The sequence below is a fragment of the Haliotis asinina genome, chromosome 13 (genome assembly GCF_037392515.1).
Source record: "Haliotis asinina isolate JCU_RB_2024 chromosome 13, JCU_Hal_asi_v2, whole genome shotgun sequence".
NCBI classification, from domain to species: domain Eukaryota; kingdom Metazoa; phylum Mollusca; class Gastropoda; order Lepetellida; family Haliotidae; genus Haliotis; species Haliotis asinina.
Window position 1 is genome coordinate 20,004,419 of NC_090292.1, and position 16,649 is coordinate 20,021,067.

The 16,649-nt window shown below is 39.4% G+C and overlaps 1 protein-coding gene across 1 annotated transcript; it reads right to left on the bottom strand.

The window, feature by feature from the left end:
• Positions 1-2,315: 2,315 nt before the first annotated feature.
• LOC137259218 (uncharacterized) lies at positions 2,316-12,450 on the bottom strand. The gene is made up of 7 exons (XM_067796827.1): positions 12,314-12,450; positions 8,210-8,337; positions 6,887-7,022; positions 5,586-5,759; positions 4,525-4,723; positions 3,158-4,054; positions 2,316-2,838 (listed from the first exon to the last, which is right to left on the bottom strand). The coding sequence occupies exons 1-7, from the start codon at positions 12,384-12,386 to the stop codon at positions 2,391-2,393; spliced, it is 2,055 nt and encodes a 684-aa protein (XP_067652928.1). The 5' UTR covers positions 12,387-12,450; the 3' UTR covers positions 2,316-2,390.
• Between the last annotated feature and the right edge of the window lie 4,199 nt (positions 12,451-16,649).

A 16,649-nucleotide genomic window follows, 5' to 3' on the forward strand; every position in this document is an offset into this window, starting at 1 on the left:
ATTTCATCCCGGTGGGTGTTCCTTGCAAATGCACAGATTCCAGTCTGAATTTCATGAAGCTTTTTTGACATATGATACTCCCACATTGCCGTCACAGAATTGTTACCTACGCCTCTCCCTGTCTCTTTCTCACTCTCTCCTCTTCTCCTTCTCTCCCCTTCTCCATTTTGGATTTTGATCAGGAATATATCTTATTTTTGCGTTTCTATTCATTTTTGGGGTCAGTTTATGCTTGTTTCAATAGTACGTTTTGTCAACTTGTCCCTAAACAACTTGCAAGGTCATCCAAACCACCTTTCCTCTACTACATAATCATTGTAAGGTACCTAAAGAAGCAAGACGCAAGTAAGGAAAATCTTTGAAAATCTGTGTCTCAACTGCAGACGTCTTAAAAGTATTCCTAAAAGAAAACAGGTTTTCAGGTTTTTTAAAGTTGAAAAAGGTTACCATGTTCTTCAAGATGTTCACTTCACTAGTGAATATAATAAACATTATAATAAACATCATTACATACATCGAAAATATGCTACAAATACAAGAAAATGATAAATGTATAATTTGAGGATATTGGAACATGGTACTAGATAGTGACTTAGACATCGATAATTGCAAACATAGAAATAACCCAAAATCCAGACAAGAGCTATTACATTTTATAAATGTATTAGACATAAAAGACCCTTGGAGGGAATCAATCCCGTGTTAAAAACGTTTCACAATAACCCCACTTAAACGATGAGCTTAGATATTTCCTTGTACCACATAACCGTATGCAGGCGGTTACATAAACCAGTATATCCCCAAGCATTAATTCAGATCAGTCAGTAGTTTCACTATCAATATCTATAGGTGATAAGAGGAAAAGTATTCTGGAAGTTTCATTATCTCACGATGACAAAAAGGTGGGAAAAGCAAAAACTGCAATAAAGAATACCCTACAACAATGAGGTTGACAAGGTAGCATAAACTGTAAAAAAGAGATATCCCCTAAATGATCAACTACTGTGGAAGATGATACTGTTCTAAGTTAGAGGTATGACCATATACTAGTCATCTACAAAACAGAAAATGACTTTTTCACAGAGAAAAGGCTTTTGAAATGTTTTTAAGAGAAATCGGCCTAGATATAGAACCAGCTGAAAATGAAGAATGACATACTAAATGAAACAAATCAGTTGAACATGACCTATAAGAAATTACCAAACAAAACTCAAGAGGTTTATACACAGGTTCTTAGACAAAGTGGATCAAACACAGGGAAAAACAATCAAAGCACTTCTTACAATTTAAAAGCAGATTTTTATAAAATGTGTCAGTAATGGAATTGAAAGAACAGGACGGCACAGTGCTAAAAGCTTACAAAGAACTGCTAGAAGAGACTAGAACATTTTACGAAAAACTTCAGGTGAAGACTGTACGCAAAGAAAATTAGAAGTTTTCATTGAAAATTAAATACCTAAAATGTCACTAGAAGCTGTCGTATCATTAGAGGGAAGAATTACATACAGAGAAACACCTTTAAAGAAAATGAAATATAATAAAATTCATGGCCCAAATGGCTTTTCCAGTGGACTTCTAAAGTGTCTTTGGAATGTTTTAAACAAAGTTCTTATAAACTCCTAAATTCATGCTTGCGAAAATGAGTCTATGTCTGTATCACAAAAACATGGTCTTATTATGTGTCTGGAAAAAGTAAAAATTGCTAAATAACTGGAGACCAATCTCACTAGTAAATACCTCCTACAGATTAGACTCAGCAGTTATATCCAACACAATTAAGACGACAATATTAATTATTATTAATGCGGATGAAAAAGGCTTTACTCAAGGAAGATCTATAGCAAATGTATGACGTAATATGACATTGGCTGGGCTTACTGACTCCAAGTTTCTATTTTCATTTTAGGTAAGTAAAGTCAGGTAACAGGTACATTAAACAATTCAGCAAATTATTGTTTACTAGACAAAATCCACGATAGGGTCTCAGTTTGGAGTGGTGTATGCATTGTGGGCTTATTTGATATACCCAATTTATCTGATATATACTTGTATCAATGCAAATAATATTTTACAGTGCTGAATCATGTTTGGGAACCATGCATTTTTGTATATTGCTGAATAATAATGCATTCGTTTACATAATTTCAAGCAAGTGTTTACCGAAATCCACGATCACGTTCAGCACATTCACAGAACCTTTCTAATTTTGAAAGTGCTTTTTGAGAATAATGTTTCGCTGCTTTTGGTGACATTCCCTCAATATCACTGGGGTAGACATCAGTGTTCTCCAGTGCTGAGAATAAATAATAGTTAGAAAAGGATCTGGACAAATATTTTATTGTGAGATTTCATTTCCATGTCAGTAGTGACTTGTGAGAGGTCCAGATATTTCAGTGGCACCAATTGCAAACTGGATCAGCTCGATGGCGGAAAAGGTACAGGATATCATTTCCTGTTTGCCCAAACGTGAAGTACCCGTTCCCATCAGTGTTCCAAGCAACAGCTTCTCCTCGATCCTCAGTGTGATATGCCACCTGCTCCCCTGGATGCTGAAGAGCCTTCTCCACATCCCCGTCAGACATGTGCCAATGATACATGTGGTTCACTGTCTTGATCAGCATGTCTTGCCCATTTGGTGAGATGTCAGCAGCAACGGGACCCAGCGTGCTTGTATGAAGAGGCAAGGTCAGTAGATGGGATAAGGCCACTGGATGGCTCTGGCCCCATCCATTGCTGGGCAGTTTGGCCAGTTTGCTTCCTGATCCTGTTGCTTCAGACAAAATGTAGACATCACCATTTTTGTCTACCATCAGAGCCTCTGACGATCCTTCACTCCAACTGGAACAAACGATGGTCACACTTATTGATAGTCTATGAAGTGTTTGTGCTCAGATGATCCTTCACTCCAACTGAAATCAACAATGAGTACACCTGATATATATATTATAATAATATAATCATTTCGTGCCACTACTTTCGTGAAATCCTTCACCTTGGAACAACTGATATGAACATAGAGACAAGTGATGCCAGTGGTTACCATTGCAGTCTGAAGGAGTTGGTTCATTGAGACCTATGCGATATTCATTGGTAATGCATACTAATAAAATCCAGGGAAACAACCTTTTTCTCTTTGTACAGACGTTTTAATACTCACGTGAAATGCAAAGATGTTTCAAGATGAACATTCTGTGTCTTTATGTGTTTGGGTTCCTTGATCTTGTACACGGTATTCTTGGCTGGGTGACCACCAGACCCAGTGTCTGCGATATATATGCATGTCTCATACCCCGGACAAGGACCTACTGCAATGTCCTCCCAATCCGACGCTGATGCAGACATCACATGCAGTGTAGCAACCACTGACGCTCTCCATTCGTCCACAATGTATATGCTGGTTGAGTGGCTGTTGTCATTTATGGCATACAGGTACCCCGGATGCTTGCGACTGGCTGCCAGACCTGATGTCATCTGCAGACCCTTTGAGGAATCGACGTGACCAATCTCCACCAACTCATTATAGTAACCAGTATCTGGAAACGGAGTCACGGAGTGAGGAGATGTTGGCTTAGTTGTCGTTGTGTGATGAGTTGGCTTTGGTGTGGCGTGACTTGCTTGAGTAGGTGGAGTGGGCACGTTGCGCTGGAAAAAGTGAAGCGCCTGGTGGGAATCCTGAGCGACTGTGTAATAACCATTACCATTCCATTTCCAGGCTACAGACTCTCCACGATGTTCATTCACACTAGGGACACCAATACCAGAATGTTGCAGGGCATTAGTGACAGATTTGTCAGGCATGCTCCAGTAATAGATGTGATTCAGTGTCTTTATCAACAGATCCGTGCCACTTGGTGAGATGTCGGCTGCAAGTGGACCTGAATTGGACGAAGTGAATGGGAGAGTCAACGTTGAGTAAATGGTATTGATTTTCCCATTGTTCCAGTTCTGTGAGGGAAGTTTAGCCATGTGAGCAGGTTTGCCACTCTTTTCTGAGAACATGTACACGTCTCCTGACGAATCTACCACCATTGCTTCTGACGAACCCTCACTCCACCTACAACACAACCAAAACCTCCGTCAGCCATACCTCATTCTATTCTACCAACAAACTACAGTATTCTACGCTCACAACGAATAGACACGTAAAGATCTGTAGTAGAATGGACCTTCAGCAACCCATGGTATTCGACCTAATGAGCTTTGCCGTTGTTAGTCTGTTTGAATATATCCAACGTTTCCTTAACGTTTGTGATTAAAATCAAAGGCAATGATTGGAGAATTATTTATATGTACTTATCTCATTCAAACGTTGGATGAATACAAAGTTAAATCAAGAAGTAATAATTTCATAATGCTTTTCATGCATCCTTCAGGTTTATTTTTCGTTGCCTTTCAGTTTAATACAAACCAAGTTCCAATAGTGACCAATTACCAGTCAACACGTAGATGTTCCATATGACGTATAATGTAATCTGTGATATATATATGGAATATACACAGGAATGTAATGCAACAAACACGTACTTGTAATCATAGGTAGCTTCGACTTGAACATTCTGAGTGTGTGTTGCTGAAGGCTCCATGATAGCATACACAGTGGCTTGGTTGTGATGTTGGGATCCTGTATCTGCCACGAAGATACATGGGCCAGAACCACGTGGACAGTCACCAACAGCAATGTCCTCCCAGTCGAACTCATGACTGTGCTGAACAGTAAGCACACCTGGATTACAAAGAAAGAAGGCCTTTATCAAAATGAAATTTTACCCTTTTGTCATTTTGTCAGAGCCTCAACACAATAAACTGATTATTTTTTGTTGGATTTTTGTTGTTGTTGTTGTTGTTGTTGTTGTTGTTGTTGTTGTTGTTGTTGTTGTTGTTGTTGTTGCTGCTGCTGCTGCTGCTGCTGCTTTTCTTTCTATTTCTTTAATAGCCTATGTTTACGATGGTTCCTTCTTCCTCTTCTCTATTTCTTCTTCTATAGCCAGCATTCTTTTACTTTGCCTCTTCTCCTGTACTGTCTGTACTTTTCTACAGTCCATCTTCTTCTGTAGCCTGTGTTCTTCTCCCATAGCTTATCGTCTACCAAAACCTGTCTTCTTTTTCTATACCCTGCCTTCTTCGTCTCTGTCCTCTATTTTTGTCTCTCTTAGCCTGTGTTCTTCCACAGCTCGTCTTCCTCTATAACCTGCCTTCTTGTCCTTGTCATTGTCCACTTCTTCTAATCCTATAGCCTGTCTTCGTCAATAGTCTGTTTTCTTATCTTTAACTCTCTTCTTTCCGCGAACTCACGGTAGTGGCAAGTATCTGGAAACGATGAAACGGACCGAGGAGCGGTATGTGCTCTTCTTCTATTGGCTGTCTTCTCCGTCATCTTTTTCTTGCATATTTTCTATTTGCAGCCCAGGAATTGAGATCATTTGGTTAAGAAATACAATAAGAAGCTCACAGTAAATTACCTTTCATGAACGCTAGTAAGACGGTGTCTGTCTAGTGTGTTTTCAAAGCTTGGAGCTGCATACACACAAGGAAATCGGAAGAGGTAACAGAGAGGGGCATGTGAACACACAACTCATTGGAAGTACCTGCTACTTTAGCTGTGTCATCATGAACCATGTAGATCTTGTCTGCCCCCGCATTGTCATTGATGGCATAGAGGTAACCAGGATGTGCCCTGCTTGCTGCCAGACCCGACACCTTATCAAGCCCACTGGCAGAGGAAATGTAGCCTTTTGTTACAGCGTTGGAGAAATCGGAAGCTGAAATGACATTTGAACTATGAGGGTTTTTTTTTCTGTATTAATGCTGATCCTACTAAAGCGTTTGAAAAAGACGGAGGGATGAAATGACATCTGAACTGTGAGGGCTTTTACTATATTAATGCTAATCTTACTAAAGCGTTTGAGAAATCGGAAGATGAAATGACAGTTGAACTGTAGTGAGTGAGTTTAGTTTTACGCCGCACTCAGCAATATTCCACCTATATAAATAATATAGTCTGGAAATAATATAGTGAGGACCAGACAATCCAGTGATCAACAACATGAGCATCGATCGGCGCAGTTGGGAACCGATGACATGAGTCAACCATGTCAGCGAGTCTGACCACCCGATCCCGTTAGTCGCCTCTTACGACAAGCATAGTCGCCTTTTATAGCAAGCATGGGTTGCTGAAGGCCTATTCTACCGCGGGACCTTCACGGGTAAGTTGAATTGTATTATTGCTGATCCTGCTAACACGTTGGAGAAATCGGAAGATTAAATGACAGTTTCTTTCTTTTTTCTATATTAATGCTGATTTTTTTTTTAAGCGTTGGAGAAATCGGAAGATTAAATGACAGTTTCTTTCTTTATTCTATGTTAATGGTGATCCTACTGAAGCGTTTGTGAAGCTGACATGAAGGTGTTTAACAATAATACTTAATAATCCAAGAATCAGGGTATACTGTATGACGAGAAAATGCTTTAACTACTTTAAAGATGACACGGCTAGACTACCGTCCCCATCAAGAACTAACCTCCTACAAATAGGAAAACAATATGGCGTATGTGCATATTAGTTAATATAACAATGCTTATGAAACAAATTTCATTAAAATCTGGGAAATATTGCTATGGTATCATCTTCTTAGATGAATGTGATTTTTTTTCTCTACATACTTTCACAAGTATTAGACTAAATCAGAAAAACTGTACCTATTGTATACACCGATATACACCAGGCGTAATTTTCAAACACGTCTTCTAAATACTTTCAAGAGCCAATAAATAAAACGGCTTGATTGTACCTTTTCAATACACCAATATAAACCAGGTGCCATCTTTTCAAAATATCTCATTTTCTAAATAATTTCAAGAGGCTTTAAATAAACCAGATAAACTGTACCTGTTGTATACACCGATATATACCATGCGTCGCCGCATATCTGACCATGGTCGCCTGAACATTGCATCCTGCAGTGGTCCTCTGTCACCTTCGTGTCATCGTCCACTGATGCCCCACACCAACACTCGTCACCATTCTAGTAGAAGTACACAGCATTGTATTCATCGTTATAGAATCCCTTTTGCAAACTGACCCGATGGAACATACATACTATCCAAAAATAAAAGAAACGCATAGACGAGAAATCTGTTTCAAAGTGTATTTCCAAACATATATAACTCGCCCATAAATATACAATAATGAATGGCATGTTACTCCAGTTAAGAAGAGGGCAATGTCTATACAGCCAAGTGGATACTTTCAGATACCAGAGACGCTGAGCTCAATGGTGACGACGTAGCACGACCCCAACGTCGGATTTCCTGGCTTTCAGATCAAATTCTTTCAACTTGTTTCGTACAGTTTGACCAGAACTGTAGTACCCGATGTACCGATAATGGGCTGCTGTGTTAACTCGAGGTCTGCCTGTACGGGGACGGTCGTTTGCTATACCCGTTTGGTTGCAACGAGCTGCAAGCCATATCTTGATCAGATTAACATTCAGACGCCTGGCAACAGAAGATTGGTAATCTCCAGCATGCATTCAATGGCGATGTTCTGTGTCGAAGAGTCAAGACGTGACATAGTGATTTCACCTTCAAAGTCCTTCAAAATTAATCCCAACTTCTGAAAGTAATCTGGATTTTTATTGCCAAACAGTTAATGCTCTTTCCTGCACAATTAGGATTTCTGTTGCGTTGTGGCGATGCCTTTCTAATCCTTATAGGAAATCTCATCAAAATCAACATGTTCACGTAAAATCGACTTTTTACTTGTGCAGTTGTGTGTTATCAACACTTTTGTTACATATTTGACGAGTGTTTGAACTCGGCCATTAAGAGATTTTTAAAACACAAATTGCCCATGCGTTTTCTCTTTGGGATAGTATATTATATCTGGGATAATTCTTTCGGAGCAATGTTCAGACTCTACCTCGAATCCCTGGTGGAACCAAAAGTGCTTCATTGTCTACCAAAGCTACACTCCAATACTCGTTGCCATTCTCGCAGAAGAAATGTCCATTCATACATTGGTGTAGAACCAAAGATATGGATAGCTATATGAAATCTTCAAAGACAAAAATGGTTTGTATTCACTCTTTGTCTAAATACCGTGGAATCTTATTAGTGTTTTCACAATACCACATAAATAATGTTAGATACTATTTCTTTAATAATGATGAAATATATCTTCCACCATGATGGTGCATGTTACTTCACTCACCTCAACGCCAGCATATCGATTTCCAGAGCAAGCCTTAATGCACATCTCAACGTTCATGTCAGTGGAAGACGGTTTCGCATGAGGAAAAACACGGTGATTCGACAGATCTTTGTAGCATCCGACATAGACTGCAGAATGAAAGCGTGTTGATTGTTATGTGTGCATTGTTTGTTTGTTTGTTTGACAAGAAGTGTCTCGTTAGTTGCCGGTTATGTCAAGCATGTGTTTGTTTGTGTGTTTGTGTGTTTGTGTGTGTGTTTGTTTGTTTGTTTGTTTGCCATGATGACAAGAGTTATCTCGTTACTTGCTGCTTATGTCAAGCATGTCTTTGTTCGTTCGTTTGTTTGTTTGTTTGCCATGATGACATGAATTACCTCGTTACTTGCCGGTTATGTCAAGCATGTGTTTGTTTGTTTGTTTGTTTGCCATGATAACAAGAAGTATCTCGTTACTTGCCTGTTATGTCAAGCATGTGTTTGTTTTTGTTTTGTTTTTTTGTTTTTCTTTGTTTGTCAACGCCGCACTTAGCAAAATTGCATTCATATATTAATGTCAAAACAATGAGGGGTCTTTTTGATGTTAATTATCATTTAATCATTGAATTTTTAAAGGAAAGAGAATTATTACATAAATTTTGAATAAAATCTTTTGTAAATAGAAAACTGATATTTTAACCAATGTGGTAAGAATTGTCAACTGCGATTGTTAGTGGCTGTACCCTCAAAGGGGGTTAAAGTAGCGTAAAATTATTGTCCCCCTGAGAGGACACGTAAGTCCCAAAACTTTCAAAGTGAAATCTAAACTGACCAATTTTTTAAACGTAGTATTTTTGTCATTTTAAATTTCGGCTACATTTTCCTACAATCACCAACGGCTGAGGGGATGGTGTAAATCCAGCTAGGGTCCATGAAGGTAGCAAAAGTAATGTAAGTCCCCATGGTCCCTAGTATGGTGATCTACCTTCAGTTGTTGGCGATCTACTGTCCGTATTTTATATTGTACTGTCCAAATAGTGGTATTTGTTTTAACTCTCGACACTAGTTTTAATTGTAACTGTGGTATTCTAGTTGTTTTACTGTCCTTTGACGACAGGTGTTTATAATGTATACATATTTCATTTCAGTATCAAAATGTTCTCGTCACGATATGGCTGAAATATTGCCGATGTGAAAAATATTAACTCACTCACTATTTTTGTTGGTTTATTTGTCAACGCCTCACTTAGCAAAATTGCATTCATATATGATGTCGCTGAATAATGGAGCCTGGATCCGACACTTTCAGTGAATTAATGATTGATATAATGAGCATCCATGTCTGTAAGTTGTATATGATCACATGTAAAAATCTCGTAAGTCGCCTGTTACAACAAACCGATGATAGGCTGCTGGGGACCAGTTCCGACCTTCGAGCGTCCAAGACATGGTTTGATATAGGTGGTGTATAATCACCCAGGCTCGTCACGTTGTTGCTAATATACCACTCAACTTTGGGCAGGGATTCTCTGCGTGTCTGTGCAGGGACTGAACGTGACTGATGGCTTGGCGAACTTGTCATATATACATGCAATCAGACATGGTTTCCTCGAGATATGAGCCAAGTTCCTACATATTTTTCCTTTATACATATTTTGTGTGTCAAAGCTAGCATAAACCGAAGCATTAACGTATGACACAGAAAATGCCTTAAACATTGAAGCAACGGTGATTTACAGGACCATTCAATGTTACCACTGTACGAACATATTATGACATAGCTGGAATATTGCTGAATGTGGCATTTACTGCAAATAGAAAGCATACATTATCGCAAGTAATGTGTTACATACTTACGTCCTTGCTGAATACATTGTAACTGACGTTTGTTGATTGTTAATTGTTTGTATTATTGTAATTTTATTTCATTTGAGTATATTTCATTTCCTTTGATTTTGCAATTTTATATTATTTGTTATTTTCTGGCAAAATGCGAAGGAGTTTGTTACAACTCTGGGCCGTATCGCGGAAATTTTATTCAAGGGACGCTACTTCTCGTAGAGGGCGCTGTGGTTTGTGCACCCTCGTTCAAGCAGACGACGCAACGCGATTTTGAGTTTGACCGTCGTAGTGATGTTTTGCTCGAATATATGGAGGTACGTTCTTATTTAACGTGTGTTTCCCATTTCCAGCTTATTTCCGAGCAATGCCCCACCCCCTTCCATCCCCTCCCTAACGCCACTCGTGATCCTTTTAGAAATACCGAGATGAATGATGATGAAATTCCTGAAACATTCACAACACACAAAACAGAGCGAAGAAAAGGAACATGTTTAGCAGTCATATTGGTGGCTTACAAAACGGAGCTTGTCCACTTTGTCAACATTAGTATGTAAGTAATATTAGCTGACAGGGAGAGCAGTTCGAAGTATAAAGGGACGTGCAACTTGTGTGTTGTCCGACGTTCACACACGTCTCTTTAGATTATTACAGTAACCATTGTTAAACATGACAAAATGTCACGGCCAAATGGGACATTTCAGCATCAAATGATATTCGGTTTTGTCAGTATTAGAGTAAGTGTTATTCATTTGGTCTTAGCACGAAGAACATGTAACTTCAAAGCTCAAAGTTCAAAGTTCAAGGTGACATCTGCCACAGTCAAACAGTGGGGTTGCGCAGCATAGAGAATATGACAAGTCTTCTTATATGCAAGCGAAGCGAGCAAAGGTTGGCAACGTACTTCCCTCGCTTCGGTTCCAAACGTGTTTGTCATGTCAAAATAAAATATCGCCATTTCCTCACTTGGTTGTGCTCACAGGTTTCCTACCCCATGTTTAATAATTCCTCACGTGAAATACGTTTTATTCAACATTTTAAGCGCCACTCGTGGTATTCAGATTGGTCTTCGCCTCCATTACCCGTGCCAGCTTCGGTTAACGGAGTGACAGAACAAGAATAAGCAGAAATTAAAAGAAATACCTTATTGCCCAATTTTATCGTGAACCTGTTGGAGTTCATTTGTCTTATCTGTCGTCTCTATTGTTAGAATTTTCGTAACATTTATCCTGCATAAAAATCACTTCTGGCGTAATGGGCGAATGAAGCAGTGGAGGTAACTGTAAGTATTCCATATAGAATAATAACCACCTGTCCCTTCACTTCCTTGAACCGGAAGCTGGAAGGGGGAATGGAGGAGAAGAACGATCTGACATACCAGGAGTTGCACTTAAAATGTTTAATAAAAAAATTAGTAATATAGAATAAGTAATTGTTCAACATGGGGTTCCCACTTCGCTCGCATGTTCTCTATGCTGCGCAACCCATTTGCGCTGCAGTTTGCCTGTGCATCATTGTCTTATAGGTTTTCTGACGCTTATAGAAGTCCGTTGTCGTCTCAATTATCACACACGCACTTGTCAAAAACTGACAGTCTCATTAAAGACACCCTTATCTTAAACAAGGCATGACCTGAATATTCACAAGTTCAGATTTGCGCAACTTGCCTCGTTATAGCGCGAATTTGCCGTCAGCAAACTTATGATCTGACAGAGTCTGCAGCGTCGATTCAAGTTCAAAAGTCAAGTGAGAGCCAGCTAAAGAATGACTACCGAATATCCCGATGGCATTTGTAAGTTTTATGCTTCACGCGAGAGTAATTCGTTCTGATATACCTCTCTTTGAACCAGTGTTATCTCTCAACCGCTACACTCTCATTTTATACTTGAAAATGAAGAACAAATATCACTGCAGCTTTGTTTTTTGATTGGGTGAACATGTACCAATATCATGAGCATCGATCTACCCAATTAGTCTGCATGAGAAGTAATATTTTGCTGAGTGAGTGAGTTTAGTTTTACGCCGCACTCAACAATGTTCCAGCTATATGGTAGCGGTCTGTAAATAATCGAGTCTGGACCAGACAATCCAGTGATCAACAACATGAGCATCGATGTGCGCAATTGGGAACCGATGACATGCGTCAACCAAGTCAGCGAGCCTGACCACCCGATCCCGTTAGTCGCCCCTTACAAGCTTGGTCGCCTTTTATGGCAAGCATGGGCTGCTGAAGGCCTGTTCTACCCCGGGTAGACCTTCATGAGTCTTAATGACTGGAAAATAAAATTACCTTGAGAAGAATATCGTAGAAACAGTGTGATCAAAATACATGAATATATCATCTTCATGCCGCGGTTGTCCATTGTGTAACTTTGTAACAGTTTGTAACATTTGCATATAGGTTATCACGACCTCGACCTTTATCACGAGAGATAAGACAGAAATAGTACCGTGGAAAATGAGGATTGGTTCTGGCATACTGCACGCTGACGTCCTTTTGTTGCATCAACAATGTTTAATATTTTTAAAAATGTACACGAATCTGCACTTTCCTTAATAAGTGTATGATAAATGTAACACAATATATGCTACATCTGAACACTCCCGATAAGATACAGTAAATGTATTGGTAATGAATCTATAATGGCAAGTCTCTCTTATACATTAAGCTAGCACTGAAATTTATGGGTACTAAGAACAAAAGTTCAAATGCCGACCAATTTCGCGAAACTGCTTTTATAGCTATCGTCTTTAGGACACATGAAATATATGACATAACATTTCTGAACTCTCCAACTGTCCTTAGATCTAAGTGTGAATACTTCACTTAACCATCGCTTTGTATGACTATATTGCCAGACAGGGCAAGACTTTGCTGTGTCAATCATCACTCAAAATGTATTTTACAGTGGTATTAATCATGTCCCTTATGTTTATAAACAGGCGCAAAGGCCAGTTGTTTTGGGGCCTGCACGTACGGGGTCTACCTCCATGCTGTCAAACTAAAGACTCTGTCCAGAGTGTGCTGGCTGTTGGCTGCTGAACCTGTAGATGGTCCTGGTGGCGTTATGCTGGTCTCAATCTTAATGGGAGTTACAGCGCATGGTCATACCTGTGGAGATTGACGTTTAACTGGTCATTAGCAACCCATGCCTGTCCTGCTGCCTTGATTCACACATGTAAGTGTATACTGATCGCGTAGGTCGATTTTCATGCTGTGTGGCACAGACTCAATTTCTTAAAAGCCGTTGCCTCATAAATTTGCCTGCCATATTTGGCACTGGTGACTGGGCCAGTAAGTATGCTCTGCTCCATAGCACCGCGAGGGGAATTTTCTGTCTTATTATCTATTTCCTCTTTTTATTAAAATATTCAATCAACGCTTTAGAAGCTTCTTTCACATAATAAATAGTTTTTCAACCTACAGGATTTACTTTTAGAACATATGATAATCTGACAAGGTGCAGTAATCAGTGATTTTACTGCCGCTTTATTTCACCTTGTATCACACACGAAACATAATGCAACGCGATACGTGATGGGAGATAACTCTTCCAAGACTAAATGCCCATCTTGGGGCCACTCCAGTCTGTGCTCGAACTCAGTCCTCGACTCAAAACACTCAAGAATGCTCTGATCCAGTATGATAGCACTCCGCCCTCCCACGTGCGTGACTCGTGACTCGTGAGCTTAAACTGATCCACTGTAGACCACAAACTTCCCATTTGGTTGTAGGTTCTGATATGTCTATGCATAAGTACATAAAATGTTCAGAAAATCCGGTGATCTGTATGTGATGGGTTCGTAACAGTCATAGTCTGTCTACAGACAAACAAATATATCCAAGAAAACCCATGCAAGTCTATAATATATGGCAAGTTTCAGGCTCCTTTTAAAGATATGTCATAATTATTTTTTTCAACGATTATTTTTCTGTAAATCATGTTATTCTCAGAGGCTACAAGTTCGTCTGTAACAGTCAGTATAAACACACGTTCCATTAGAACGCAGGCAGGCGAAAAAAGGTTGAGCATCGTGTACATAATTGGAATCCCAAATGTCTAGCTTGTGTGCGGAAACCATCCAGGATATCAGCACTGTGTTAATGCGTTCTACATGTAAGTACATCTCTGGATATTGACTGGTTGCAGCATGCAAATGAGAATTCATAGAGCGTCGGCCTTCCTATTAATATTCATCTGAGCTAAGACATAGATTTATAGTGAATTGTTCATAATCTATGCACCTCTTTTGCTTTTTTTCACACTCATTATAGCCTGTATTGCTGGCCAGTTCTGTTAGTTCTGCAGCAGTGGCATTGTCAACCATGTGAGTTTGGAGTGATGGAAATATATTGAGTGAGTGAGTGAGTTTAGTTTTACGTCGCACTTAGCAATATTCCAGCTATATGGCGACGGTCTGTAAATAATCGAGTCTGGACCAGACAATCCAGTGATCAACAACATGAGCATCGATCTGCGCAATTGGGAACCGATGACATGTGTCAACCAAGTCAGCTAGCCTGACCACCCGATCCCGTTAGTCGCCTCTTACGACAAGCATAGTCACCTTTTATGGCAAGCATGGGTTGCTGAAGGCCTATTCTACCCCGGGTAGACCTTCACGGGTCTGGAAATATATTGTGTTAAATAATGCCAGATAAATATATAAATCATATCTGGTTTCAGTTGGATATTTGGATTTGACACATTTCAGAAATAGGTAAACTAATTAAATTTAAAACATATTTTATTCGGGAGACAACAGTTATAATTAGTTATTCGAACAGACAGATTAATATACACAGGGACTGGGAAAGGCAGTGGCCATGGGTCATTTTGTTCGTTAGGATAAGAAAAGACCCATTAGAATTTTGAAGTTTACTATTTACTACAAGACAGTGGTCCATTCTAAATTCAGAAATAGCTAATAATCCTGAAATTGGCACATTCTTAAAGTTCGGTATCTCAATCCCTCTATATATATTTCCCATTAAGACAAATCGTGTATCATCACACAATAATTTTATATAAGCTTATGCTTCGGGAGTACTTGCCATCAAACCAGACACGAATTGTTTTCAATGACATCAGAGCAGTTGGTTTGGGCAGAGCTCTTACCAGCACGTACATTTTTAAATATGGCAAAATCACTATAGTTTGGCATGAAATGCATGTGGACCCGTTTTTTTTGTTTTTTTTAAATAACTCTTCATCCAATGATCCAATCGATCTCAAACTTCGCAAGTGGATATTTTGTCAGACAACCTAATCACATTATAAATCACCGATGTTATGTATTTGTATGAAAGAATCTGTCCATGTAACTGTCAACAAATCAAACAGCAGAACCAGATTGGTGGCCACATGAATACGTGAAAACACCTAGTTACCGGTACTGCAACGTGCAGTAAACATGAACAAAGTACTGTGACTATCTGTCCCAGTCCACCTAGCTGTGAATTGGGTACCTCATAAGGATGGGAAAGCCACATTAACTCGGTGCGCCTATTAGGCTGCAAGAGCTGTATGTTCCCCAGGGAGTTGAGATTGAAAATACGATGTGCCGTTGTGATGGACATCCAGTGATCGTGGGAAAGCAAAGCGCCCTTGAGCAGTTAAACTGGCGAACTGGATATCGGCGCTATACAAATGTCTAGTATATAAAAAGTCTAGTATGCATATGTAGCACTCGTGTGCTCTGAGAAATAGCATTGTGGCCACGCCAAAACGACATGCTATCTGACACTTTCAAGTCTGGCAACACTAGTTTTGGAAAACTATAGATTCCATGGTCTCCAACGATACCCTGTACATTTTGTTATAACCCCGATAGATACTTCCACAATATTACGTTCGTGAATATACGTAACTGTATATGCTGTCATAATGTAACGTAACGACGGATGACGTCATGTTTCTTATGACGTCATTAATCCACTCAACTGTTTGTTCTTTCTGCAATGGTCAAAACAGAACATTTATGATACGTTGCGGTGTCCTAACTTTTCACAAGGTGAGCTGAGCAGGTGCTCAAACCGATGTTACAGTAACGTTCAGAACTTTGGTGGCTACAATACTTATTCGTCGGTTTTATTCAGGAGATTTATCGGAGTCAATCAGTGTTGATATGGTATTATTGAATGTTATGAGAGTGCATCACCACTTCCTTACAACCAGTCTCTTTTGAAAGATGATTGGTGTATGGCATCTAATTTGCATGTATACGATTTTCATTTTAAAACAAACGACTAGAAGGAAACACTAACAAATGTAAGGTGCAAGATGAGTGTCAAAATTAATGTTCTAAGTGATTTCTCGACCTTCTTGTAAAAACGTCAAAATCAACAATGGGACCCCATGCACGTGTATGGGGCTGCTGCGTTGTGCACGTGGATATCATGCTTTGTGTTTAGGGGTAGTAATAGAGGGAAATGGTGGTGCGGTCATAAGCTGTCTATCCTTGAAACGTTTGTTAATGTTTACAAATGCAAATTATGCAAATTGAAAGTTCATTATCCCCTACTTTTTGAAGCGTAGGCAAATATAAGATGCGTGTCATTCTCTTGCCACAGAGGTTACTCAGGTCATAGTAACCTATGCTGAAAGAGGATGGATACCTGTCGA

Coding starts and splice junctions, on each gene's coding strand:
- LOC137259218 (XM_067796827.1), bottom strand. CDS start 12,386: ATGGACAACCGCGGCATGAAGATGATATATTCATGTATTTTGATCACA. Junction 7,023..8,209: donor ATCGATATGCTGGCGTTGAG/GTGAGTGAAGTA, acceptor TACTTCTACTAG/AATGGTGACGAGTGTTGGTG. Junction 4,724..5,585: donor TGACACAGCTAAAGTAGCAG/GTACTTCCAATG, acceptor TTTGTAATCCAG/GTGTGCTTACTGTTCAGCAC.